General features: G+C 40.3%; 1 protein-coding gene across 1 annotated transcript; it reads left to right on the forward strand.

Annotated features, from left to right (window-relative positions):
• The first annotated feature begins 22,002 nt into the window (after nucleotides 1-22,002).
• LOC126696044 (uncharacterized) lies at nucleotides 22,003-22,629 on the forward strand. Its single transcript, XM_050392851.1, has one exon. It carries the CDS (start codon nucleotides 22,003-22,005, stop codon nucleotides 22,627-22,629), a length of 627 nt encoding a protein of 208 aa, XP_050248808.1.
• The last annotated feature ends 4,441 nt before the right edge of the window (nucleotides 22,630-27,070 follow it).

Here is a 27,070-nt window from a genome sequence, read left to right on the forward strand (position 1 = left end):
TCTTATTATAGTTTTTTTTTTGGTGGAGAAACATCTAACTGTATATACTAATTAAAAAAAGGGTCATGTTAAGAAGTGCCCTTAATTAGGGCAATGGTCAACAATCCATTTTAGGAATATTTTGTCACCACTTTCATGGAAAATTAAAAAAAAAAATGTCAAAACATTAATTTTTTTTCTTTTTTCATAAAAACTTTGTTTAAATGAATTGTTAAGCATTTCTCTAAGGACGTCCGTTAGCATTTCCCTTAAAAAAGAGAGACTACTTTCTAAAATGATGGGCTAGCCAAAAAAATAAATGTTAAGAATTGAGTTTATATCTTTTTTTCTTTTTTTTTTCTTTTTTTTTAATGTATGCACTTAAATGTTCACTATTAATTACACCAATAAGCCCTTAAATGTTCAGTAAATTTTATAATTTTTACTCGCCTAAAACCGTTCACCAAATATATATGGAAGTCATCACTCATCAGAGACTATAAATATTGTATTAGTAGCTTTAAAGAACATTTTTACTTTTCTGTATACGGTTGTCCAATCCTTCTTTCTTTCTTTATTTTTTATTTTTCCAATTGTTTAGTCATTGCACTCATACAACTATTCTTCAAAAAAGGAAGATACTATAAATATGGAAGTTATCATTAATGATTATTTCTCACTTTAATTTACCTAAAAGTGTTCATCATATATGGAAGTCATCAACCATTATTAATTGCTTATAACTTGCATTATGATCATCCATTACAGTTGCTTGATCTCCCTAAATGTACATGCTTTCTCATTTTCCTATATCACTAAGGTACCAAAAAAAAAACAAAAAAAAAAGCTAAAATGCAAAATTTACCCTCTAAGTTTCACTAAAATTTATTACAGTCTTTTAACTTTGTTTTCTATCAATTTAGTCCTTTAAATTTCAAAAGTGTTCAATCAAGGACTCCGTTAGACCTTTGTTAACTCTGCCATTAACCCTTCCCAAAACTGTGTCGTTTTGGTGTTATTTAATATTTAATTAATAAATTTATTATTTATTTCAAAATTTTAAAAAATAAAAAACTGAGATGAAAGCGTAACAATGTACCCAGGAGCCTAACCCGATGAGAGAGAGATTGTGAGATCGATAGAGAGGGGTGAGAGAGGGAGCAAGTGCTGGGTCAAAGATGTGGAAATATGAAATTGGATCCTTTTTAAAGCATTTTTGTTGGCTTCAGGTTAGTTCTTCGCCGGAAGTTTCATCCACAAATATAAAAACAAGCAAGATTAATAAAAGTTTCGCTGGAAGTTTCTTCACAATACGTGTACTGTCTTTACTGGACTATACTTGTGTTTGCTAGAGAATATTGGACTTAATAATTTTGAAAGTTTAGGCTTGGATTTTGATTTATCAAACAGTTTCAAATCTACTGGGGTCTCGATCACTTGCTTGCTCTCTCTTTTTATGCTTCATTTTTTTTTTTGATTTAAATTTTAGAAATACGGTGACTTTTGGGATGGGGCTAACGGTAAAGTTAACAGCTGTCTAATGGAGACCTTAATTGAACATTTTTGAAACTTAAAGAATTCAATTGACCGAAAGCAAAGTTAAAGAACTAAAATGAAATCTATTGAAACTTAGAGGGTAAGTTTTGTATTTTAGCCAAAAAAACAATTAATATCTTATTTTCCATTATCATCCATATCCAACACTTCATTACTATCCCATCTCAAGGGAGCCATGAAAATAGAAGTCGAAGTGGTATTGGTCATGCAATATATGAGATTGGTCTTGTAGAAGAAGAAAAAGAAGGTGAAATTGATTGTTCATATAAACTTTTATTTTATAATTGGTTTTTTTTTTTTTTAATCTTTTGTTCTTATCAATTTTCCTCCAATTACAATTACTGCTTAATTTGTTGTTCTTAAAAACAGATTTTTTTTTTTTTTTTTTAATTTCCCAATCCTTTGTTTTTAATGTGTGATACGAGTCCACCGAATAAATTTCCTATAGAGATCATAGCTTACAAAGTTAAGAGGCAAAAACCAAAAGTTAGAATGTTGTTACAAAGTTAAAAGAGTGTATTGTATGTAGTATAACTTGCTCCACCCTCCCTTAAAAATTACCATAGCTTTTGAGTGGAGTTGTGGCATGTTTTTGTGTTAGAATCCCTTTCCCTTTCCCTTTCCATTGTGTGTGTGCGTTTGTTTTGTCAAAAAAGAATGATGTTATTCAAATTTTCTAATTAATTGTAAATTGATTATCTAAAAGCAATTTTGGAGAAAATCGAGATTGTAATCATGGAAAGATGTACGCACTTTCTATATGTATACAAATTTAAAGACAACTCTATGATATAGTGAGTCATTTTTCTCTCACAATTCTACCTCTAGGCTTTTTTTTGGGTACATTTGAGAATTGTTGTTTGATTTTATTTTTTAATACACAATTTTTTTTCCTTAAATATTTTATATGCTTAATTTTTTTTTCTTTACTTACAAATTCTTTGTTTGATCACCAAATTATAACTTAAATATCTTGGTCAAACCAAATCTAATTTCAAATTTATTTCAATTTCAATTTTATATTTGAGATACCAATCTGACAAGGCAAGACTTAGGTACAATACTTAGGTATTATTCCTTAGGTTCCTTTCTTAAGATTCTGCCATGTGGATTTTTTCCCATATGATGAAAATGTATTTTTTTTTGTTAAGTAGCCACATGACAAAATCTTAAGAGGGAAATCTAAGGAACATCACCTAAAATATTGTATCTAAGTTTTGTCCATTTTGGCAAGCTCTTCGTTAGCAATGGAGAAATTGTGAGCCATCTCTCACTTCTTCTTCTTTTTTGTGCCTTTTTGCCCCTTGCTCCGCTCTCTTTATTTCATGTTAATCAAAGTCAGGCCATATTTATTTTATGATTTCTTACAATTTTTTAAACAATTTTAGTTTCGTATGGAGATTTGCGTAATGTGTAATGGATTTGAGTGATGGAGTTAGTAAAATTTTATACGGAGAGTTTTGCATTTTATTTTTGTTTATGTATCGAGTTCGTACATTATGTGTTGAACTCTGCATTCTAGTAAATTAGTAAGATGAGAATCATATAATACTTAACACAAATCTTCGAAGTGTTTCACTTACAATATGCAAACACCTTGTTACAAGTAATTACAAATGTTGTTATGAGACTGTCAATATATTAGATTAGAGTTATAAAATTTTACATTATATTAGAATTATAAAGTTATATAATTAATAATTAGGGTTTCTCTGTCTCTCGTAGGCGGTAGAACAGGCGTCCTTCCTTGTGAAGGTTTTCGTCTAGGTTAACTCTGTTAATCCTTGAGTTGTGTTTTTCTTTTCCTTTAGGGATTGGGAAACAGGTTATCTGCCTCCTTCTCAATCCATTCTTCTTCTTCTCCATTAGTAACATCTCCCTTCCAGTGGCTGTCTACTCTCTATGCGCTTATGGATGACCTATCTAATCACTGGAGTCGCCTCTCTCTATCCGATAGAGAGGGGCCAAGATGTAGTATTACCAAAGGACAAAGTACCCAAGAGTTTATCATAGCGGCGAAATTCCTGACAAAACGAGCCTTGAACGATGATGCCATCGCAAACACCTTCAACCCCCTTTGGCGCTGTCGAACTGGCTTCAAGATTCAAAGACAAGGAGACCATAAGGTGTTGTTTATCTTTGATAATAAGTCGGATATGGAGCGAGTATTATCCAACGAGCCGTGGAGTTTCGATAAGCATCTGATAGTGATGCAACATTACGATAATGATGTTCCAATTCACGACTTGCAATTTAACAAAGCTACTTTATGGGTGTAGGTACATGATATACCCATCAGATATAAGAACAAAGCAGTGGCAGAAAAAATATGTGACGCCCTAGGTGAAGTAGTTCACACCCCTGATACGCTTGTGCATGATGGTGGGAGTTTCATCCGGATTCGGGTTACCATCGATGTCTCTTTGCCTTTATGCAGGGGCCGCCTCATCTCCATTGACGATGGTAGACAAGTGTGGGTTAGTTTTAAGTATGAATGCCTCCCGAATATATGTTATTGGTGTGGTTGACTTGACCATGACGACAAAGACTGTGATGTGTGGATTGCAAGTGAGGGCACCCTCACGACAAAACAGTAACAATTCGGACCTAGTTTACGAGCGTCGGTGTTTGTATAATCTTGGAAGTCTGTTGTGGTTGTGCTTGGGTATTATAAATCGAACTTGAGAGGCAGGTTCGGAGTCCTGGCAGTGAACCTGGAGGTGGTCAAGTCTCGATGGATAGTGTTATGGATTTAGGTAAGTCTGTTGTTCCACCAGACTTTGGAGTGGGGCAACCAAGTTCGACAATTTCAAGCCCAATAAGGAATGTAGCTCCAGTGTTGGTAACTCCTACGTCCATGCAAAATGAGCAGGTTGAACGTGTTTCTCATGAAGCCTTTCCACCTATTTTCTTCAATGAGGGGTGTCCCGATATTCATGGCCAAGCTTCTAAAGGTGGTAACTTTGAATCTCAACTTCTAGATATTGATAGAGAGCTCTCCAAGTTTGACACTCCCTCAACTCCTTAATTGGATCCTTCTTCGGCTTTGGACAGAGTGGAGGTTCCTTTACCTTCACCACGTGTACCATTGGAATGTGGGGGGACCTCTACTACATCATTTCAGCCTCCCAAAGTGTCAACCTGGACCCAGTTAGTTAGGACTACAGTTGATAGCCTATCTCCCACAGTCTTAGCAAGAATAGGAGGTGGAAAGCATAGTTTTGTTCTTGAGGAAGATTGCTCCCTATTACCTTGCAAACGTCAACAGGTTTTGAGGAGTGATGAAGAAGTACCTACTTTATTGGTGGAGGCTGTTAAGCAACCCTACCAGAATCAATGAATTGCTTAGCATGGAATTGTCGGGGGCTTGGGAACCTTCGAACAGGGAAGGAGCTTGTAGAAATTGTACGGGCAAAAAATCCCTCCATTGTGTTTATAGCTGAAACATGGACGGATGAAGCAAGGCTAGATCGGGTTTAGAGTAGTTTGGAGTTTAAGAATAGATGGGTGGTACCTAGTGACAATATGGGTGGAGGTTTTGTTCTGTTTTGGAAAGATACTATCAACCTTATCGTGGAAGATTCGACAAAGTATTTTATTGATGCTTGGATTGATAAAAACTCAGATCAACAATGGAGGTTTACTGGTTTTTAGGGGGAGCTAGATACGACAAGGAGACATGAAGCCTGAAGTGAACTTCGTCGCCTTAACCACCACCCTGTTGTTCCATGGATTTGCATGGGCGACTTTAATGAGATTGTCAGTCAAGAGGAAAAATTAGGAGGGGCTCAACGCCCTCATTACCAAATGCAACTCTTTAGTGATGTGATTGATGAATGTGGTTTTATAGACTTGGGGTTTCTCTAGTCAACGATTCACTTGGAGTAAACACTTTAGGGATGGTCACTCTATATAGGAAAGATTAGATCGAGGGTTGGCTAACAATAGTTTTTTTTTTGCTTTTTCTAGGTTTACAGATTAACCATCTTCGGTGTGATACCTCTGACCATGTTCCTATTCTCCTTAATCTCTCAGGCCTGGATCCTCCTCCGCGAAAAAAACCCTTTAGGTTTGAAGAGATGTGGCTCTTTGATAGCCGATGTGGTGATATTGTGGAAGCAATGTGGAAATCAATGAACGATAGTCATTTAGATGATGCAATTCTGACAAGAGTTGAAAAATGTGGCCAAGGCCTAGCTTGGTGGAATACAAATTGTTTTGGCAATGTTCGAAGGGAGCTGATTAAATCTAGGCATCTATTGGCATAAGTAGAAAAGGAGTCTATCCGAAGTGGCTGTAATGACCGAGTAAGAGAATTGAGAGCTTAAATCTCTTCCTTGCTCGATAAAGAGGAACGTATGTGGAATCAACGCTCAAGGGTGTTGTGGGCAAGCCAAGGTGATTGCAATACTAAGTACTTTCATAGTAAGGCGACAAAGAGACATAGAAGGAATTCTATTTGGGTATCAAAGACACTCAAAAAGGTAACAATGGGGTAAAACCCTTCTTACTAATCTGTGTAACAGACAAGTTATCCCATCTCATATGGTCAGCTGCAAAATAAGTTAAAAACCCACTAAGTCCATTACCTCGGCAATGCATAATTTCAACTTTTAAGAACATACACAGTAATATAACCTGTGTACAGGTTTAAACTTACTCTGCTCCTTACTTATTGGTAAGTTTAAAGGAGCAAAGGGATAATCAATTCTTAAACAAATATAGGTAAGCATGTAAATGCTTTAAGTGATGCTCATGAATATCCAAGTGAGTTTGTTACCACCATGAAGATCTTTGTTGTTTAGAGTAGCCGATCACATTTGACATTCGGGTAATTAATAAGAGATACTTGTTTTACCTTAAGTATGTGGTCCAAAAAATTTGAGATGAACTGAGGCTTTGTCTGGACATTTGTCAAAAATGATAGGAAGTATTGGTGATTAAAAGATATCGATTTATCCAGGGTATGTGGTCCAAGGAGCCAGACATGACCAATATTCTGTTTGATACTTAGATAGCTGTCAGGGAGTATTAATTTTCCCAAAGCATGTGGTCCAAGGAGCCAGACATAGCTAAGGTTCTGTTTAATACTTAGAACAGTGATTAAAAGATATCAATTTACCGAAGGTGTGTGGTCCGAGGATCCAGGCATGACCAAGGTTATGTTTGATACTTAGATGTCAAGGAGTATTAATTTTCTCAAAGCATGTGGTCTGAGAAGCCAAGCATAATTAAGGTTCTATTTAATACTTAGAACAGTAATTAAAAGATATCAATTTACCCAAAGTATGTGGTCCGAGGAGCCAAGCGTGACCAAGGTTCTGTTTAATATTTAGATAGATGTCAAGGAGTATAAATTTTCCCAAAGCATGTGGTCCGAGAAACCAGGCATAGCTAAGGTTCTGTTTAATACTTAGAACACTGATTGAAAGATATCAATTTACCCAAGGTATGTGGTCCGAGGAGCTAGGCATGACCAAGGTTCTGTTTGATACTTAGATAGATGTCAGTGAGTATTAATTTTTCCAAAGCATGTGCTCTGATGAGCCAGGTATAGCTAAGGTTTTGTTTAATACTTAGAACAGTAATTAAAAGATATCAATTTACCCAAGGTATGTGATCTGAGGAGCCAGGCATGACCTAGATTTTGTTTGATACTTAGATAGATAGCAAAAACGCATGACATGCAATATAATAAACCCAAATAGGGTGAAGAAAACTTTCATTAATAATAATATCTTCTAAGGTTATGTACATTCCAGGGGCGTGATACATCCTTTTCCTTTAGATCTTCAAGATAATATGCACCTATTCCGGCCACCGATGTGATATGATATGGCCCTTCCCAGTTGGGTCTCAATTTTCCCCATGCTAGGTTCTTTGTAGTTCCTATAGCCTTTCTTAAAACCAAGTCTCCAACTGTTAGTGGTCTTAACTTTACATTGACATCATACCCCTGCTTGAGTTTGTGTTGGTAGTAGGCTAATTGGGCGATGGCATTTTCTCTACGCTTTTCAATTAAGTCCAAGCTCTTCTCCAATAGCCCATCATTGCTGCTCAGAGTGAAAGAACTTGTTCTCAGTGTGGGGAATCCAGTTTCCAAAGAAATAACAGCCTTGGCCCTATAAGTCATTGAAAAGGGCGTCTCCCTAGTAGATCTACGAGGCGTAGTCTGGTATGTCCAAAGGACGTGTGGCAACTTTTCCACCCACTTTCCCTTTGTGTTGTCCAATCTCTTTTTAAGTCCACTCACTATGACCTTATTGACAGCCTCGGCCTGTCTATTCCCTTGTGGATAGGTCGGAGTGGAATACATGTTCTTTATTCCCATATCGCAACAGTATCTCCTAAAGGCTTTACTATAAAATTAAAGTCCATTATCCGAGATGAGGGTATGGGGGATTCCAAATTGTGTGACAATATTTTTCTAAAAAAATATTTTGGCATCCACGTTCCTGATATTTGCTAGTGGTTCAACTTTAACCCACTTGGTGAAGTAGTCTGTGCCGACCAACAAATACCTCTTATTTCCTGCTGCCTTAGGGAAAGGGCCTACAATATCCAACCCCCATTAAGCAAAATTCCAAAGGTTGGATAGAGGATTGAGGACTCCTCCTGGTTGATGAATGTTTGGTGCGAATCTTTGGCATTGGTCACACTTCTTCACGTAGTCTTGTGCTTCTTTCTACATATTTGGCCACCAATGGCCTTGTGTGAGGGCTCTGTGAGACAAAGATTTGCCCTCAATGTGGCTCCCACAAATTCCTTCATGTAATTCTTCCAAGAGTAGCTTAACTATTTTGGGGTGTATGCATAGCAGAAAGGGGCCGAAAAAGGACCTCTTATACAACTTTTGGTCCTTAAACAGCCAAAAACGAGAAGCGTTTCTCCGTACCTTGTCAGCCTCGGACTTATTCTCAGGTAAGACATCTTCCTTAAGAAATAGTACAATAGAGTCCATCCAGCTAGAGCCCACTCTTATTTGATGAACATGAATCTCATTTCCTCTTAACTCAGTGGGTTTGCATAAGTCCTCTACTAGGATCACTCGAGGTAAACTTTGTGCCGAGGAGGTTGCTAGTGTAGCAAGAGAGTCTGCATGAGTATTTCTGCTTCTAAGAACTTGTGATAGATTAAAAGACTCAAACCCAGACTGTAAATGTCTAACCTGGCTCAAGTGTTCCTGCATTCTAGGATCTCTGGCTTCCAACTCTCCTTGGACTTGGCCCACCACCAAACTTGAATCAGAGAATACTTTCACAGCTTTTCCACCCATTTTCTGAACGATGATCATCCCTACCAGCAGAGCTTCATATTCAGCTTCATTGTTTGTAGCCGAAAAGCCCAATCTTAGAGATTTCTCAATCGTAATCCTCTCAAGAGATATCAAGACTAGCCCCATTCCAGATCCTCCATGGTTCGCTGCGCCATCAACGTCAACCCTCCAGGACAAAGGCCCTTGTACGGAGATTGCTCCAACATATTTTCCATCCATGTTCTGCTCCTCTACCTTCTTTTCTAATGGGGTTTCAGTAAACTCAGCTACCAGGTCGGCAAGGACCTGACCTTTGACAGAAGTGTGAGGCATGTATTTGATATCAAAAGCTCCTAGAATCGTCCCTCACTTTGCAATTCTCCCTATGTAATTAGCACTTCGAAGTAGAGATCTGAATGGGAGTTGGGTCAAGACAACAATTGTGTGTGACTGAAAATAGTGGGGCAGCTTATGCGGAGCATGCACCACTGCCAGAATGGCCCACTCCAGTGGTTAGTAATGGACCTCGGCCTCATGTAGTGATTTGCTCATATAGTAAACCGGCCTCTGTACACCGCCATCAACCCGTATTAACACCAAACTCACCACGTAGGAGGCCATTGCGATGTAGTCAAACAAAACCTCATCCACCTCGAGTCTGGACATGATAAGTGGCCGAGACAGATATTCTTTCAACTGTTGGAAAGCCAGGACACACTCCGCGGTCCATTCAAACCCCTTTCATTTGTTCAATAACTGAAAGAAAGGCCTACACCTGTCTGGTGATCAAGAAATGAATCAGTTTAGAGCAGCGATCATCCCTATAAGTTTTTAGACCTCTTTGGGATTCCGAGGTGGTCGTAGATCGTTGATTGCCTTAATCTGGTCAGGATTGACTTCAATTCCATGGTGTGTGACCATGTAGCTTAGGAACTTCCCTGATTCGACACCAAAAGAATACTTGGAAGCATTAAGTCGTAGTTTATGTCTTCTCAAGTTATCAAAAATATTCCTGAGGTCATTAAAATGCTCGGACTCTACCTTGCTCTTTACCACCATATCATCGATATAAATCTCAATGTTTTTCCCTAACTGTGGCTCAAACATCCTGGTCATCGTCCTCAGGTAGGTAGCACCTGCATTTTTCAAACCAAAGGGCATCATTTTGTAATGGTAATTCCCAATAGGAGTGACAAAAGTTGTCCTCTCTTGATCGTCCATAGCTAGAGGTATTTGATGGTATCCTTGAAAGGCATCCAAAAATCTTATTCGAGGATGACTTACAGTGGCATCCACTAGCTGGTTGATCCGAGGCATGGAGAAAGGGATTTTCGAACATGTTTTGTTCAAATCTGTGAAGTCCACACATATCTGCCACTTTCCATTTTTCTTTTTCACCACCACAGTGTTAGCCAACTATTCAAGGTAAAACACTTCTTTAATAGCCCCAGCCTACTTAAACTTCACCACCTCGTCTTTTACAGCGTCAAAATGATCCTTAGAGGAGCGTCGAGGTAGTTGCCTTCTAGGAATGATGGATGGGTTAAAGTTCAAATGATGATAGATGAAGCTCAGATCCACCCCTGAAACTTTGTAAGCATTCCAAGCGAATACGTCAACGTTTCTCTTGAGAAATTCTACCAACTCCTCTTTCTCTTGAGGTGGTAGCTGAGCTCTAACTTGAAAAAACTTCTCTGGATCATCACTTACGGCAAATTTCTCTAAATCGTCACATTTGGCCTCCTCTGCCGGCCCCTTCACAGGTAATACTGAGGACTTTGACTGTTATAAGCCTCCTTCAATAGAGGCCGAGGTCTCAGTTGCTAGCTGATGTGAAATTGCAGACACAAGGCACTGTCTAGCCATGGATTGATCCCCCACTAGCTCCTCAATCTAGTATCCTAACGGATATTTTACCTTCTGATGCAGAGTTGAAGAAACAGCCCCTAGGGTATGGAGCCATAGTCTGGCCATAATGACCATGTAGGAGGAGTATGCGTCTACCACAATGAAGTCCATTTCCACCACCTCTAAGCCTGCCTGAACGGGTAACCTAATCTAGCCTTTTGGGGTAACAACTTTCCCATCAAAACTTACCAAAAGTGAATTATAAGCTATCAGATCTTCAGGCTTTAAGTTCAGCCCTTATACAAGTCAGGGTACATGATCTCTACACAATTGCCTTGGTCTACCATTACTCTTTTTACATTATACCCACCTATTCTGAGGGTGACCACCAAAGCGTCATCATGCAGTTGGATAGTTCCAATCTTGTCTTCGTCCGAGAAACTCAGCGATGGTTGGACCTCCATCTTAGCTCTCTTTGGCTCGGAGCTAGAGTCCTCAGCCGGTAGCCTAACTACAGACATCACTCTAAAATGGTGAGAACCAGCTCTCCCAGATGCAGCAAAAATGACATTGATTGTACCTAACGGGGGCCTTGAAGGAGTATTCCTTTGAGCCCTTGACCTTGATTGGTCCCCTTGTCCGTTGGGCCGATATAGAAATTGTTACAACTTCCCCTCTTTGACCAATTGCTCTAGATGGTTCCACAGTGTTTTGCAGTCCTCGGTGGTATGTCCTTACTCTTGGTGGTACTAGCAATGAAGGCTTTGGTTGTGCCTCAAAGGGTCTCCACTCATTCTGTTCCACAGTGTTGTAATGGTCTAACCTGAAATCCCTCCTCTCCTGAAGGATAACCTTGCCTTTTCCCTTGCCTTACTACTGGTCCTCTTCAACCCTCTTATACTTGTTAATCTGATCCATGAGCTAGCGTACACTGGTAACAGGTTTCCCAATCAAAGACTTTCTTAAGCCATGCTCGGCAAGTAGGCCAAGCTTGAAGGTGCTGATGACTACATCGTCAAAATCACCATCTATCTCATTGAACATCTCCCAATATTTGTTCGAATATGTTTTTAAGGTTTCTCCTTCTCTTATGGAAAGAGATAACAAGGAAGCTAAAGGCTGAGAAACTCTGCTACACATAATAAAGTGGGATCCAAACGCCTAAGTGAGTTCCTTGAAGGAATCAATGGAACCTGCCCTCAAACCATCAAACCACCTCATCGCCACAGGTTCCAAACTGGATGAGAATACCTTGCACATCAAGGCCTCGTTCTTGGAGTGTACAGTCATCCTTTGATTGAAGTGACTAATGTGCTCCACAGGGTTTGTTCTACCATTGTACATAGTGAATGTGGGTTGAGTGAACCATCGAGGAAGTCTCCCTCCCTCAATCCAACGCGTGAAAGGTAACCTGGAAATTTGGTTGAGTGCTTTACTCATAGAGTCGTTTCCCAGGCCTACTGAGGACGAATTTCTGTTTCTGCACTCATGATGATAGTCCTCATCATATGAGAAAGACTCGTTAGAAGGAGTCCTTGATTTGCGCCTATAGTTGCCATCCTCTTCACCATCAGAAGAGAAGTCAGAATTGGATGGAGCTCGCTTTCGCCGTTCATAGCGCAAGCTTCTCTTCAGGTGATCAATTTCTTTCTGCATGACTTTGGTATCTTTCTCTTGGGAGTGATGGCTACCACCCCAAGAATGGCTCTTACTAGTATCGGTAGTATGTACACTTCCCTCCCAGTCTCTCCTTTGCTCAAGTTCACAGAAGTGATCTTGACGTTGAGACCCTATGGATTCTGCTTGGTTTGAACTTGAACCTACCATCGTTGAATGTCAAACCCACTATCATACCAGTAATTCCCACAAACAACGCTAATTGTAAGGACTATATTTGAATTCCTAGCCCAAGAGATAGATGGATTGAGGCCCAAAAAGCCCAAAACAATGAATTTGTAGAGAATAGGTTGAAACACTGGTCTTTAATGAATCATACAAACACAAAAGTAGATTTAGATGACAAAAAGATGTAAATGGACAGGTTTATAATGAAGAAAATCGTTCTCGGCAAAGTCCGAGAAGATCCGTTCTTATATATTTCTTTCAGATTTGATTACAAAGTCAGTTCTTAATGTCACGGTAATTTTCTCTCTTTTTCTTGATCCCCTTCTCTTGTTACCTTTTCCTGCTTTTATACTTCCTTCTCCTCTCATCCTTGTCCTCCACGTGCATGCCAAATGGCTGGTGTTGATATTTGTCCCATCAGCACTTTCCTTAAGTCTTGTGTAATAGCTGTAAGGCTGATAACCACTGTTTAGGTATCACCTCCATATTAATGCGGCCAGAGAATTAGCTGTAGTGCATTTAATATTGTGGTAGTAGCTTTTTCCTAAGATATTTTGGGACCCTTCCCTGTCTAATGTCTCTGTAATGCTTATCCATACCAACGGAACTTCTTGGAACGTTACTCTAGGCGACAGACCACCTCTTCAGACCTCTGTTTTGTCTAGCCGAGGAGGTATTTATCCTTAGCTAACCCTTTTGGGCTATTATGGCCAAAACTAACATTTTTGTTTAATAACGCAGTCTCTTCTAACCAAGATTTCCCCTCCTCAGACAACTTGAGTTCTCGGCTTGGACCACAAGCCCAAAATATAAATAGATAATGAACTCCTAGACTCAACCTCCCTACAATTACTTTTTGAAATTGTTTAAGAGGAGGAAGGACTATCAAAACTTGCCTAATCACATATGTTTCAAGTCTAATTTCCCATTTTTCCCCTACAAGGTAATAATTTTCATTTTTTAATAATTTGAGGTTGCAAGATCTTTAATGACAAAAATACCTAAGGATAGATGCTGGTCTTATAATTTGGTTTTGATTACAACTTCTATAATTACTTCTTATAGTGATTTTTTGGTTTAGCCTAATTTTCAGGTGTTTTTGTTTAGATTGATTTTGAGGTGGCTTACTGTAAGTAAAGTCATTGGAGAGCAATCAATATAAGGTTTATCAAGAGAATTTATCTCTCTCTCTCTCTCTCTCTCTCTCTCTCTCTCTCTCTCTCTCTCTCTCTCTCTCTCTCAATTTTTTTGGAACTTTACTTTGGATTGCTGTGACTAAGTTGTGTTTTTAAGTTTTTATCTTTCTTCTTCTCTTTGATTTCATAGATGGTTCCTGTTGCATTATATATAAAGATAGTATATAAGAATATAATGTTATTTTATTACATAACATAACATGATTTGGATAATTTGGTGTTTATTACAGTATCTTTTATTTTTACTTTTTTTGTCTCATATTATTTTTTATAAATTTCTTATTATTCTCTCACATTCTCTCTTGACAAGTGGTTCTTCTCTCTCTCTCTCTCTCTCTCTCTCTCTTCATCTTCTATTCTTTTTTGCAACTTTACTTTATATTGATGAATTGTTGTGATTTTTAAAACTCTATTTTGGGTTCATACATTTTGGTGTTGTATTTTTTAGTTTCACATTACAAGTAGTATCTCTCTCTCTCTCTCTCTCAATTTTTTTGGAACTTTACTTTGGATTGCTGTGACTAAGTTGTGTTTTTAAGTTTTTATCTTTCTTCTTCTCTTTGATTTCATAGATGGTTCCTATTGCATTATATATAAAGATAATATATAAGAATATAATGTTATTTTATTACATAACATAACATGATTTGGATAATTTGGTGTTTATTACAGTATCTTTTATTTTTACTTTTTTTGTCTCATATTATTTTTTATAAATTTCTTATTATTCTCTCACATTCTCTCTTGACAAGTGGTTCTTCTCTCTCTCTCTCTCTCTCTCTCTCTCTCTCTCTCTCTCTCTTCATCTTCTATTCTTTTTTGCAACTTTACTTTATATTGATGAATTGTTGTGATTTTTAAAACTCTATTTTGGGTTCATACATTTTGGTGTTGTATTTTTTAGTTTCACATTACAAGTAGTATCTCTCTCTCTCTCTCTCTCTCGTAGTTTTGGTTGGTTTGATTTTGTTTGAGTTAATGCTTGATTATTTTGGAAGTATGAATTTAAGTTTATATCAAAATACAGTATTGGCTATGCTAATAATAGATCGACATTCGATCCATTTCAGCTTATCTCAGTCCACGTCATCAATTTGGTTGGATTTGGTCTACTTCAGTGCACTTCGGTCAATTTTGGTCCAATTCAGTTTGCTTCGGTCCACTTTAGTTCAATCAGGTCCATTCAGTCTACTTCGGTCAATTTAGCTCTATTTGGTCAATTTCAGTCCAATTTGGTCCATTTGTTCTACCTTGATCCAATTTGTCCCATTTAGTCCACTTATCTATTCAGTCCAATTTGGTCCATACGATCCACTTAGGTCTATTCATTTTACTTCAGTTTATTCTATCCAAATTGATCCACTATGGTCTATTTGGTCCATTTACTCATTTCAAATCACTTTAGTCTAATTTGGTGTACCTACTGAAAAATGGCAAAATACGAGTCTAAGTTGAGAGTACTACTAATTATTTGAGTTGTAATTGTTATGATAGTATGATAAGCTTTGGTTATCATAATAATCTCTATAAGAGAATAAGAATTTGAATAATAACTTTAAAACTTAAAAAATTTAATTGTACCAAAAGAAGTTAGTGGAAAAGAATGAAACATTGTACCACGTTGTAGGAGATAATATATACAATAGCATGTGAATATTTATTTACTACGTATTTAGGTTGTGAATACGTATATGTATAACATGAGTATTTACAACGTAAAAATAAAAGAGTAGTGCCAAAAGGAGGGAACATGTTAGCTTGATTAGTGCCTATTGGTTCAATGAAATTAAATTATAGGCACAAACTTCTAAAAGATGCCATTCTAAGGAAGAAAATGATTCAAAACAACAATGCATGAATGTAAAGATAGATGGTTTAAAAGCTCACCTAAAGGAAAAACAACATTTGCCTTTTTTTTTAGTAAAAATACTGTAGTAATTAAGGTCAATTCTAGATTTTATTTGTATTATAAAACAAAGATATTAATCATTTAATTTTTAAAGTATATAGAGATTTACATTAATCAAAAGAGACATTAATTTTAAGAATTTTAATAATTATGTGGAAAAAAAGTTAATTTCATTCATTTAAGAATTTTAATCAACCACAAAGTTAGGGTAGTTATTTAACATATAAATATTTATTTAACTATAATAGTTTTTTAGTACCTACTTGCTAAAGACAATATATCTATTCTCTAAAAACTTCTAAGAATGATAACAAATATCATAATCTTCCAACAATAAACAACTGAGTTTTGCTAAGAAATTAAAAAAAAAAAAAAAAAAAAAAAGAATATAACAAAAGGCTTGTGTCATTGAATATCATCATTCTATCTTTTTAAGAATTTTTATCATTTAAAACTCAAAATACGTAAAAAAAAAGATTTTAGGATGTTAAAATTTAGCATGAGTAATTTAGACATTACACAATAAAATATTTTAAGAATCATAAGCTTTCATTAGGCTTTCATTAGGGCTTGCATGATTTTAAAGTTTAAGGAAGAATTGTAAACTACCCCAAACATAAAAGATGAAAAATGTTTTTTTCCTAAGTTTTTGTTTTTGTGTGAAAAACTATGTGTTTTTACTTAAAATAGTGTGTAAAGAAAAAAATATACAAAAAGGCAACCCAAAAAAATCATATGTGGAATAATGAATTTTGGCTCAACAAAGTTGAGTAAACCAACTTGGTATTGTAGTTATTGTTCAAAACTTAAAAAAAAAAAAAAAAAAAAAAAAAAAAAAAGACAAAGTGGCTCAACAAAATGGCACTGTAGATGTACAGCGCAAAAACACTGGATGTACAGTGATATATATAAAAGGGGAAAAAAGTACAAACAGAAGACTGAAAAAACTAGTGGCCATACCAAGCCACTGGGGAAAGAAAGTAAACGGCTGGCCTAAAGAGACCCAGTAGGATTAAATCATTACAGTAGGAATAATAGAACAATATCGCAAGAAATAAGGGGGACCAAGGGGTGGGCCAAAGAAATGTAAAGTCCATCATCAAATAAAGCCCAGCTCTTGAGAGGAGCGGGAAAACAAAAAGCAGCTCACATAAAATGTCAAAAAACACGGACGATGAGCCTCCAGACCACGGCAAATGAATGGGCAGCAGGCAGATTTTGGAAACATATGGAATGAAGGCACGCACAAGGCCTAAGCACCAGTAGCCTGTACCAGCCAATACAGAGCATGGTGAGGTCGGGTGGCCAGAGATTCAAAGGGCATGGTTTGGTGGTGGGGAGAGGAGAAAAATCTATTTTGAAGGTTCCGGCTCAGGCTCTTTCAGGGAGGTGTCCTGCTGGGATGGCTTACTACCCAAAAGAGGCAAGTTGAGTTGGAACCATTAGGTGCATGCCATGAGGGATAGGGAGAGAGAAATAATCCAAACCGTAGCAGGGAAGGGTGCCACGGCAGACTAGCAAACAAAATACTCTTCCTTGTCTGGTGATGGGAGGATGAGACACAGACGGAACAATGATGGTCGGCCAGTACACCCAGACCAGACAAAGGGAGTTAAGGGCTAAAACAGTAAAATCTGGTCACGGCAGACACTATAAAAGGAAGGTCTTGCCGTGAACAGAAAAAGGGAGGAAGGAACGACGGGAACATCGACTAAGAGATAGAAAACTTAAAAAGAAATAGCCAAGAAGCGAGTGGAAAAAGAAAGAAAGAAAACCACAAGAAAGAAAGAAAAAGTGAGAATTAGAAAGGTAGGCATGCACTGGTAGATTGGTGCCTTCTCTCCCTCATGAAATCCGGCCCTCTGTGAAAAACTCAAAGCATCTGTGCAGAAAAACCACTCAGACCCGTTTCCCTCAGGGCGGTTAATCTCCATGGCAGGACTCTTTCTTTAGAGATTGACTGCGTTGAGAAGGAACATTCTCCCCTTTGTGGCTCTGCTCCCGCGGACTGGATTTTGGTTGATTTCCCTAATATTCTGACTAACCCATGTGTATTAATATTTGATTTCTTCTGTTATGTTTTTTCCCTTCCACAAAGAAAATGATTAATATTGCTGTTGTAATTGAGTTCAAGGGTTGTTCGGTCATTTCCCCACTTGATGGCTAGATATTTTTTGTTTATTTTATTATTATTATGTTTGTCTGCTACAATTTGCCTGAAACAGTTTCGCCTGCCGTGAACACGTTCCTGACAGATCTGGCCTAGTTTGCGCACAAGTCGAACCAATTTAAGTTGAAGCTGGACCGATCCCAACTCTCTTATCCAGAAAATTTGGGCTTAGTGCAGCAGGAGGCAGCCCAACACCACTAGCACAGCCCACCACCTTACAATTGGCAACTTCACTGGGGAGTTGGGAAGCAGATAGGGGTAAAAGAAAAAAAGAACAAAGCCCCTCGCAAATAATGCCACCAAAGTCTAGGACGACACGGAATATGAGTGCCATACCCTCGCAAGTAGAATCCAGGTCAACAACGCCCCACTAGCAGTAACCTAACCAAACAAAAGGTGCTAACAGAACGGGGGCTGATCCTTAGCCGCAGCCAAGAGTCCCACGGACAATGTCAACACTTTCATTAAAGTATTGCAATCGCTGCAGCACTCGCAGCAACAAATGATGAAAGAGATCCGTCAACTAAAAGCAGACAAGACAAAGGAGAAAGACAGCCAGCATGACCTAGAGCATGCAGCAGACAGAGAAGAGACACTAGCGGGAGGTATCCCACGGAATGCAGAACAGCGCTTCATTACTATGGCTAAAGTAGAGGCTCTCTTGGAACAAGAGAGAGCCAGAACACCAAAGGAGAGATTTTACGCACGAAGGCCTCCTTACCCTTTAAAAGTACTCAACAAACTATACCCCGAGAGGTATGAGCCAAGGGCCTTTGCACAATACGATGGCAGGAAAGGAAGTGCAGTCAAGCACGTGAGCAAATTCATTGGTACCCTTGGCCCTTACGCAGCAGACGAAGATCTATGTCTGCAGGAATTTTCAAAGTCACTGTGTGACCGGGCATACACCTGGTACATCGGCTCAAAACCAGGATCGATCCCAACTTGGGATGACATGGTGGATGTATTTTGCACTAAGTACTTTCATGGAGAGGAAACAGTAACGCTCGCAACCCTGCAAGCGACCAAGCAAAGGAATGGCGAGGATTTGATGGAATACATCAAGCGGTTCAAGGACATAACACTTGACTGCTATGATCATTGTGAAGAGAGGACCTTAGTAGAAATGTGCATGACTAACATGATTTAGGAATTCAGAGCAGTCTTGGAAAATCTAGAAATTTCCTAGTTTGCAAAGCTGTTGCAAAAAGCTAGAAAGACGGCTCAGTCCGTAAAACCCAGTTCAGATAAAAGAAACGCCCCGCAGGCTATGGGGGTGTCCACTTGAGAGCGGAGAAGGAAAACAAAAGGAAGGGAGTACAATATGCCCCCACCCATACTGTGTACTCCTAAGAAGCTGGATGTGCTGCTAAACAAATGGATAGCGGACGGGATCTTTAAACCCAACCAAGTTTCCAGAGAGCCTACGGAAGAAGAAAGAAGAGATCCTCGCTTCTGTCGCCTGCACAACTATGTACAACATCCCACCGCAAAATGCTAGGCACTTTGAAGATTGGTGCACCGCAGGATTAAAGAAGGCACATTTGAGTTAACCCAGCAGGAAGTCCAAAGAAACTCACTCCCGAACCACAAGGGAAAGGGTATAGCAGCAGTGGTAATATGCGCAGACCTGGGGGAAGACGAGAAAGAAAACTTGGCCTTGCCTGCCGCGACGATTACCACTCTACAGCAGAGTGCCAAGTTCAAAAATTTGTTTGACTAGTTGAAACTCACAGCAAAGGAAAGAAAGATAGCCACAGAGGCTTTGGTGAGTATCGCCTCCGGGGTAGGGAGAAAGTGCTTATCAGCAGAAATGCCAAAAGACAGAGCCCTCCTACAGGAATCTACAGATATCACGTTTAGCAGTGAGAACATGGAGGTGGGACACCCGGATCACAGGAGGCCTCTCTATTTGGCAGCATCCATAAATCAAATCCCCATCAAGAGGACCTTGGTTGATACAGGTGCTTCTGTAAACCTCATTCCGTTGAGCACCTTACAAGCAGCAGAAATTTCAGAAAGAAAAATCCAAGGATGCCCGATGGAAGTAACGGGGTTCGGCAGAAGAGGCGAGTACACCGCAGGCCACATTCAGTTGTTGTTGAAAGTAGGTCCTATAGCTTCTTTAGCTCGTTTTCATGTGGTCAGAACGGAAGTATCCTATCATGTGCTTTTGGGAAGGCCCTGGCTACACAAACATCGACTGGTCCTATCCACCTATCATCAATGTGTGAAAGGAAGGTTGAATGGTAGGATGATACGTATAGCTACAAACCTCTCGCCATTTAAGCAAGCAAAAGCTCACTTAATGGAAACCATGTTTTACGACTAATAGGCTCCATCCGAGGAAAAGCTCGGTTTCAAAGCCGCGAGGTACCTTCGTGCCTAGATGGGAAGATGTCCAAGGTGACCCAGAACCCGATCTAAGGGAGCTATTGGCAGGAAAGAAGAAAAGAAAAGAAGCGCTTGCTGCAAAGCCAAACGACACACCCTAGTGCATCAGGGTCTGAGGCCTTGATGGTAGAATCGTGTACAAATTATGAAGGTGCGGGGGGCCCACGAGTGAGATGCAAGCGGGCCCCACCCAAGAAGGGCAACACGGGAGTTTGGCGTGTTGTGTCACTCAAGAAAGTTTGGAAAAAGAAGAAGAAAAGGATGGGAAAGTTGCGGCAGAAAAGGACACACAGGTTGTAGCAGAGGAAGAATTGGAAGAAGTTGACCTAGGGTCTGATTCACAAAAACCGAGGCCTATCTCAATTAGTGCAAGCCTGACAGAAAAAGAAAAGTCAGAACTGATACTGCTATTGAAAGAATTCAAAGACGTTTTCGCTTGGGACTACAGTGAAATGCTAGGACTGGATCCCGGGCTAGTCGTGCATACATTGAATGTAGACCCAGAGGCCAAGCTAGTGGCCCAGCCTGCCAAGATATTTCACACAGAAATAGAAGGTAGATAGTCAAAGAGGTGTAGAAATTGTTGGCCGCAGGATTCATCAGGCCTATCCAACATCCTCGCTGGCTATCCAACATAGTACCAGTAAAGAAGAAGAACGGTCAGATAAGATGCGGTGTAGACTTCAGAAATCTCAACAAAGTCTGTCCAAAGGACAAGTTCCCATTACCAAACATGGATTTACTAATAGATTCCACGATAGGAAGCGCCATGTTTTCGTTCATGGATGGTTTCAGCGGATACAATCAGATCAGGATGGCACCAAAGGATGTAGAGAAAATTGCTTTCAGAACACCCATGGGCAATTTTTACTACACTGTGATGTCCTTTGGGTTAAAGAATGCAGACGTAACTTATCAACGAGCAATGACGGCCATATTTCACAATATGATGCACAAGGAGCTAGAGGACTATGTAGATAACATAGTGGTTAAATCAAGGAGGATAGAAGAACACTTTTGCGTGTTAAAAAGGGTATTTGAAAGATGCAGAGCTTTTAAGTTAAGAATGAATCCCCTCAAGTGCACATTTGGGGTGTCCTCTAGAAAATTCCTGGGTTTCTTGGTTCACAGCATGGGGATAGACGTGGACTCGGCCAAAGCCACGGCCATAGCAACTATGAGACCTCCGGCCACGGTAAAAGAGTTGAAGAGTTTCTTAGGAAAAGTCTCATATATCCGGAGATTCATCCCTGGATTGGCATCAATCACTTCTGCCTTCACCAAATTGCTCAAGAAGGGGCAAAGTTTTGAGTAGGGGGAAGTGCAGAAAACGGCCTTCAAAAGGCTACAACAAATAATGATGAACCTCCCCACGGTGTAAGCCCCTATCCACAAAAAACCATTGCTACTTTATTTGGCCACCAACTCGTATGCCATTGGTGCGTTAATCACCCAGGAGGATGGAGGTAAGGTTGAGCAGCCAGTGTACTACATCAGTCGCGCTTTAAAAGATGCAGAGACTCGTTATCCAAGGGCAGAAAGTACGTGTCTGGCCATTGTATATGCTTCGTAGAGGTTATGTCATTATTTCTTGGCCTATGAAGTATGGCTGATGACTAAATCTCATGCCATTAAAACTTTGTTACAACAACCGATCCTCTTTGGCAGGATATCCCAATGGTTGCTACAACTGTCACAGTACGACTTAAGAATAGGGACACCTAGGGTGGTGAAAAGTCAGGCTATAGCAGATCTATTAGCACAATTTCCAGGAGAGGAAGAATTCCCGCTGGATGATGAAGTTCCATAGGAAGTAGCCGTGGCAAAAGAAGTCGGAGAACAGTGGGTAATGAAATTTGATGGGTCTTCTACTATCCAGTCTGGAGGGGTAGGAGTAGTTTTGTATCATGAAAAAGACAAGGCAGTGGCGCTATCATTCAAGCTAGAATTCCCCTGTTCAAACAACACGGCGGAGTACGAAGCCTACTTAACCGGGCTCGCCACGGCTCTCCAAATAAGAGTTAAACATTTGAGGGTATTGGGAGATTCGAACTTGGTTGTCTGTCAGGCCAAGGGAAGCTTTTCCTTAAAAGAGCCCAGCCGAGCCCCATACAGAGCGATGGCCCAGAGGATGGAAGAAAAATTCTCAACCTTCGAAATAGAGCATTCTCCGAGAAACAAAAACCAATTTGCAAACGCATTAGCTGCACTAGGATCGCAAATAATCTTCGAAGGGGATAACATCAGGATAGAAGTCAGCAAAAGGGAGGAGTCCATCATTGAGGTGTTGAAGGAAAAGTTCCGTGAGGAACAGGGCGAAGGGGATTGGCGAATCCCCATAAGGGAAGTCTTGATAAAAGGAGAAGATGCTGCGGAATTAAAAATACTAAAAGATTACACCTTGGTGGGAGAAGGGCTATACCGCAGGATGCCAGGTGGGGTCTTGTCCAGATGTGTGGGGCAAGAGGAAGCCTAGAGAAAATTGAAAGAAGTACACGACAAGACTTGCGGGTCCTGCGGGGAAGTCAGCCTTTACTGAAGACTTCAAAGGGCAGGCTTCTATTGGCTAAGTATGGGTAAAGATGCAGATCAAGTCCAAACCCAGTGTTGCCAGCTTGCGGCAGACAAGGAGGAAAGCTACGCTGTGTTCGTCAACGAGGACTGGAGGAGCCCTTTCATGCAGTACCTAACAGAAAGCATCCTGCCACAAAAGCACAGTGAAAGATACAAGCTTAAGAGGTTGGCAACACGTTACTTCCTGCATAAAATGGTCCTTTTCAAAAAAGGATATGATGGGGACCCTTTGAGGTGTTTGGGCCCTGAAGAAACGAAAGAAATGATAAAAGAAGTACATTAAGGGGAATGTGGTGAATACCAGGGGAAGAAAAAGTTTTACAGATGTCTGCTGCAAATGGGCTACTACTGGCTAACCATGAAAAGAGATGCGGCAAAATTTGTAAAAAAGTGTCACAGTTGTCAAGTATAAGCCAACTTGATTCATATCCATCCGCAAAAATTACATAGCATGGTCACCCCATGGCCCTTCCACACTTGGGGGCTAGATTTAGTAAGGCCAGTTAATCCACCATCACGTGGATACATATGGATACTAGTGGCTACAAAGTATTTCACTAAGTGGGCACTCCGTAAGGCCACGAGAGAAGTAGTGGCAAATTTCATCAAAGAAAATATAATTGTAAGGTTTGGGGTACCTCACAGGATCATCAGTAACAATGGCATACCATTTGTCAATAGTGACGTAAGAAAGATGCTAGAGTTCTACCAAGTCAAGCATCACCGGTCATCACCTTATTATCCTCAAGGGAATGGGCAAGCAGAGGCAACGAACAAAACTCTCATCAAGATTATCAGTAAAATGAGCCAAGAGTATACGGGAGAATGGACGACGCACCTGCTAGATGCTCTCTGAGCTTATAGAAAATTACCAAAGTCAGCCAGGGGCTTTTCACCCTTTTCCTTAGTCTACGGAACTGAGGTAGTAAGCCCGGCAGAAATAATGACATCGTCCCTGAGGGTCATGCAGACGCGAGAAAAGGAAAAGGAGGAAGAAATCTTTGCGGCAGAAAGGTGCGAAGACCTAGAAGGGCTTGATGAAAAGAGAGAAAAGACCCAAGAATGCAGTCGAAGATACAGACAAAAGATGACTGAAACCTATGCAGGATGACCAAGGAAAGAGTGTTTGTAGAAGGACAACTTGTGCTAAAGGTGGCAGACTATGTCAGGCGAGGCCTGGCAGGACCATCTAAGTTTGTACCAAAGTGGGAGGGACCCCTCGTGATAAGGGAAGCACATCAAAGTGGGTATTACCGCCTAACTCAAATGGATGGCAGAGATTTAATGGATCCCATCAATGGGAAATGGCTGAAACGTTATTATGCCTAGGAAAAAAAAGTTATGTGGTTGTCCATTTTCTTTTGCTAAAAACTTTTATGTTTCCTTCACTTCTTTTTTTTCTTCCTTCAAGTGATTATGTCACAGAAAAAAATTGTAACGTGCTTTCATGAATATGTAATGAAAAAAAAAAGTACGAAGTATTAAAACCATGTCATAGCAATAGTAAAAGCAATAGCAAAGTGTAGCATCATGATTACAAACCCAAATTGTGGCAAACACACGCCAAATAAATACTATAGGAAACATATAAGTGTTCTGGGTGACATAACAAAAGCAGGGAAGCAAAGAAAAGGGGAAGGGAACTGCGTTATCATCAATGGAGTCCGAAAATGAGAGTCTGGTCTCCAAAACGACTGGGCCCACCTACGCCAGAAAGAAGGTGCTCGCGACGACCCTCCAAATCCACCATCTCCTTCTTCAGAATCTCGATCCGGGTGTCTATAGCGTCAACGGCTGGCTGAACTCTCCTCATAAAAAGGGCTCAGGCAACCTCACAGAGGTGATCTAGAACAAACCCCACACCAAAACCCACGCTGATAAGCTCCTGAATCATGGCCCTCCATTGAAGGATCCTCTCAGCAGAGACGGAATTAACAAAGTTGTGCTCAATGTCATTCAGCACGCATCCCAACATCTTCAAGAAATACTCCCTAGCAGAACGGCCAAGACGGAATTCTTGCATAAAATTGCCACGGCTACTGTAGATCATCACCAAGTGAGAAACGCAATTTTCGGGAACTCGGAAACCATAAAAATCCACGTAAGGAGGATCGGAAGCCTAGAAGTTTGCCGGGCCAAGGTCATTAATCTCTGGCTAGTCAAAGCGGGCAAAGAAGGTTGCAGCATCATTCGCAGGGTCTGGGACGGCGACGGAACTGCTATCCACCTCAAACTGTGAAGGGGCAGTGGGAAGCGAACCTATAAAGAAATAACGCAAGCAAAATGAGAAGCCATGGTCTGGGAAGAAAAGATTTACAAAAAAAAAAAAATATGATATAGGGGAAAGGAAACTTGCCAAAGCTACCAGGAATGAAGGCTGCGGGTGTAGCGGAAACAAGTACTGTAGATACAGCAGAAGCAAGTGTAGTAGTTACGGCTGAAAAGGGTGCTGAAGGTGTGACAGGAACATGCGCTACGGGTATGGCAGCAGGCATTCCTACGCCTGCTGCGACTCCTAGCCCCTCAAAAGTCTCTGCAAGCAGGGAAATAGGCGTATAAATGAAACGCAAGTACGCATAATAAAAAAAAAAAAGTGGGAGAAAAGATACATACCCATAAAGTCAGGCTCGGGTGAAGCACTCTCCTCTTCATCGGAATCAGAAATCCTTTTCTTCAGGATAGGCGCATCATCAGGATCCTCAAGGATGTCATCGGACCCCTTAGAGGATAAATCCGTATCAGGACCACGTGTAGCTAAACCAGGAATGGAGGAAAGAGTAACAACAAGAGAAGCACCACCCTTTATAGCCTGGGAGATAACTGCAAAAGGGTCACTGGTGGAAATAACAAGCGGCAGAACAGAGGGAGCGGTCTTGGTCTGGACGCCAGCAGGAGAAATGGCTCTCTTTGGAGGAACAGGTGTCTCGACGGGCAGAGGTGTAGTCTCACCAATCCCTTCGGCATGAGTCCCTCTTCTTTGGGTACCAGCTTGGCAAAGGGGGTGGGAGCTTTGGCAGGAGCCTTATGCGCAGCAATAGAGGGAAAGGGTGTTGCGAATGCCACATCGGCTCCATCGAAAAAGCCCTCCTCCTCGGTAGTAGGGCGATATACGGATAAAGGTTCGGGCTCCTCCTAAAAAAAAAAGGGGGAAGAAGGTGAATATAGATACTAATGTGAAGACCAAAGGAATTATTAACAATGTGAGGCAAACAAAAGACATATAGCAGAGGGAACACGTGCAAAAAGAAAAAGAAAAAAAAAAAGAGAGAAGTAAAGAAATGAGACGTATCTCAGATTCGGGCTCATCAAGCAGAATAAGGCGGGTAACTGACGAGTCCTCCTTATACTTAGACTAAAAGAAAGAAGGAAGAGGAAATCAACAAGGTTAGCCGCAAGAAAAGTTAAGAGGTATTTTCTATAAAAAAAAAAGGGTAACTTACCTTCTGCTTAGTAGCAGACACAGGATAGGGGGTTGTCTTCCTTTTGCTGTCTCGGGTTCTGCTGGCTAGGGAAGCACCTGTAGGTGGCAGTGGGGTGGCGGGCTTGGATTTGCCGGCAGATTTAGGCTTGGCAAGAGCTTTCTTATTCGATACAGAAATGTTTATTACTTTGACCTTTTTCTCCCAACCGGGAGGATAGTCGCTAGCATGCCAGTACTATCTCTCTTTCTCTGCATCTCATTCGAAGATGGCTGAACGGTTCTGTCTTCTGGCATAAGCCACAGTAGATTTGGAGAGAAGAAGTAAGCGAGGGTTAACCGAGATGACCATACCGAGCCCATCAGGGGGAATAAGAGAGAAGCCGCGGCTACCCATTAGCTCATCCTCGAATGTAGTCATCATCGCTTGCTAATAACCATGCATGAGAGGAGTACAGAGGCCCTTCCTTAGTGAACCGGGAACTGTAACTGCACTGAAACGCTACCTCCAAAATTCAAAGGCAGTATGCCGCAGAAAATGGCGAACCGAAGTAGGAGATTCCATAAGGAAGGAAATGTCATCAGGGATATCCTGATCTAACCCAAACTGCCTTCTTACTCGATTAGTAGGATAGTGAACGAACCTAATGCCTTCGTCGGCTGAGTAAGGCAGCCATCTGGCATTAGTGGCAGCCAGATAAGTGATCCCTGTTTCATCAAAACCGGCTAAGGGAGTAGTATTCCCAACAGTATCAGCAAACGAACCCATGACAGAATCTATGCAAGTATAATTTGCACCCAAATTTCTATAAGCCCTCCAAGAAAAACCGACACCCTCATCAAAAGACTCAACAACAGAATAACCAATGGGTTTCAAGCCAGACCAACGGAAAGCAAGCGGAAAATCAGACTCAAACCTACTGTA

This window comes from Quercus robur, chromosome 1, assembly GCF_932294415.1.
Source record: "Quercus robur chromosome 1, dhQueRobu3.1, whole genome shotgun sequence".
Taxonomy (NCBI): Eukaryota; Viridiplantae; Streptophyta; class Magnoliopsida; order Fagales; family Fagaceae; genus Quercus; species Quercus robur.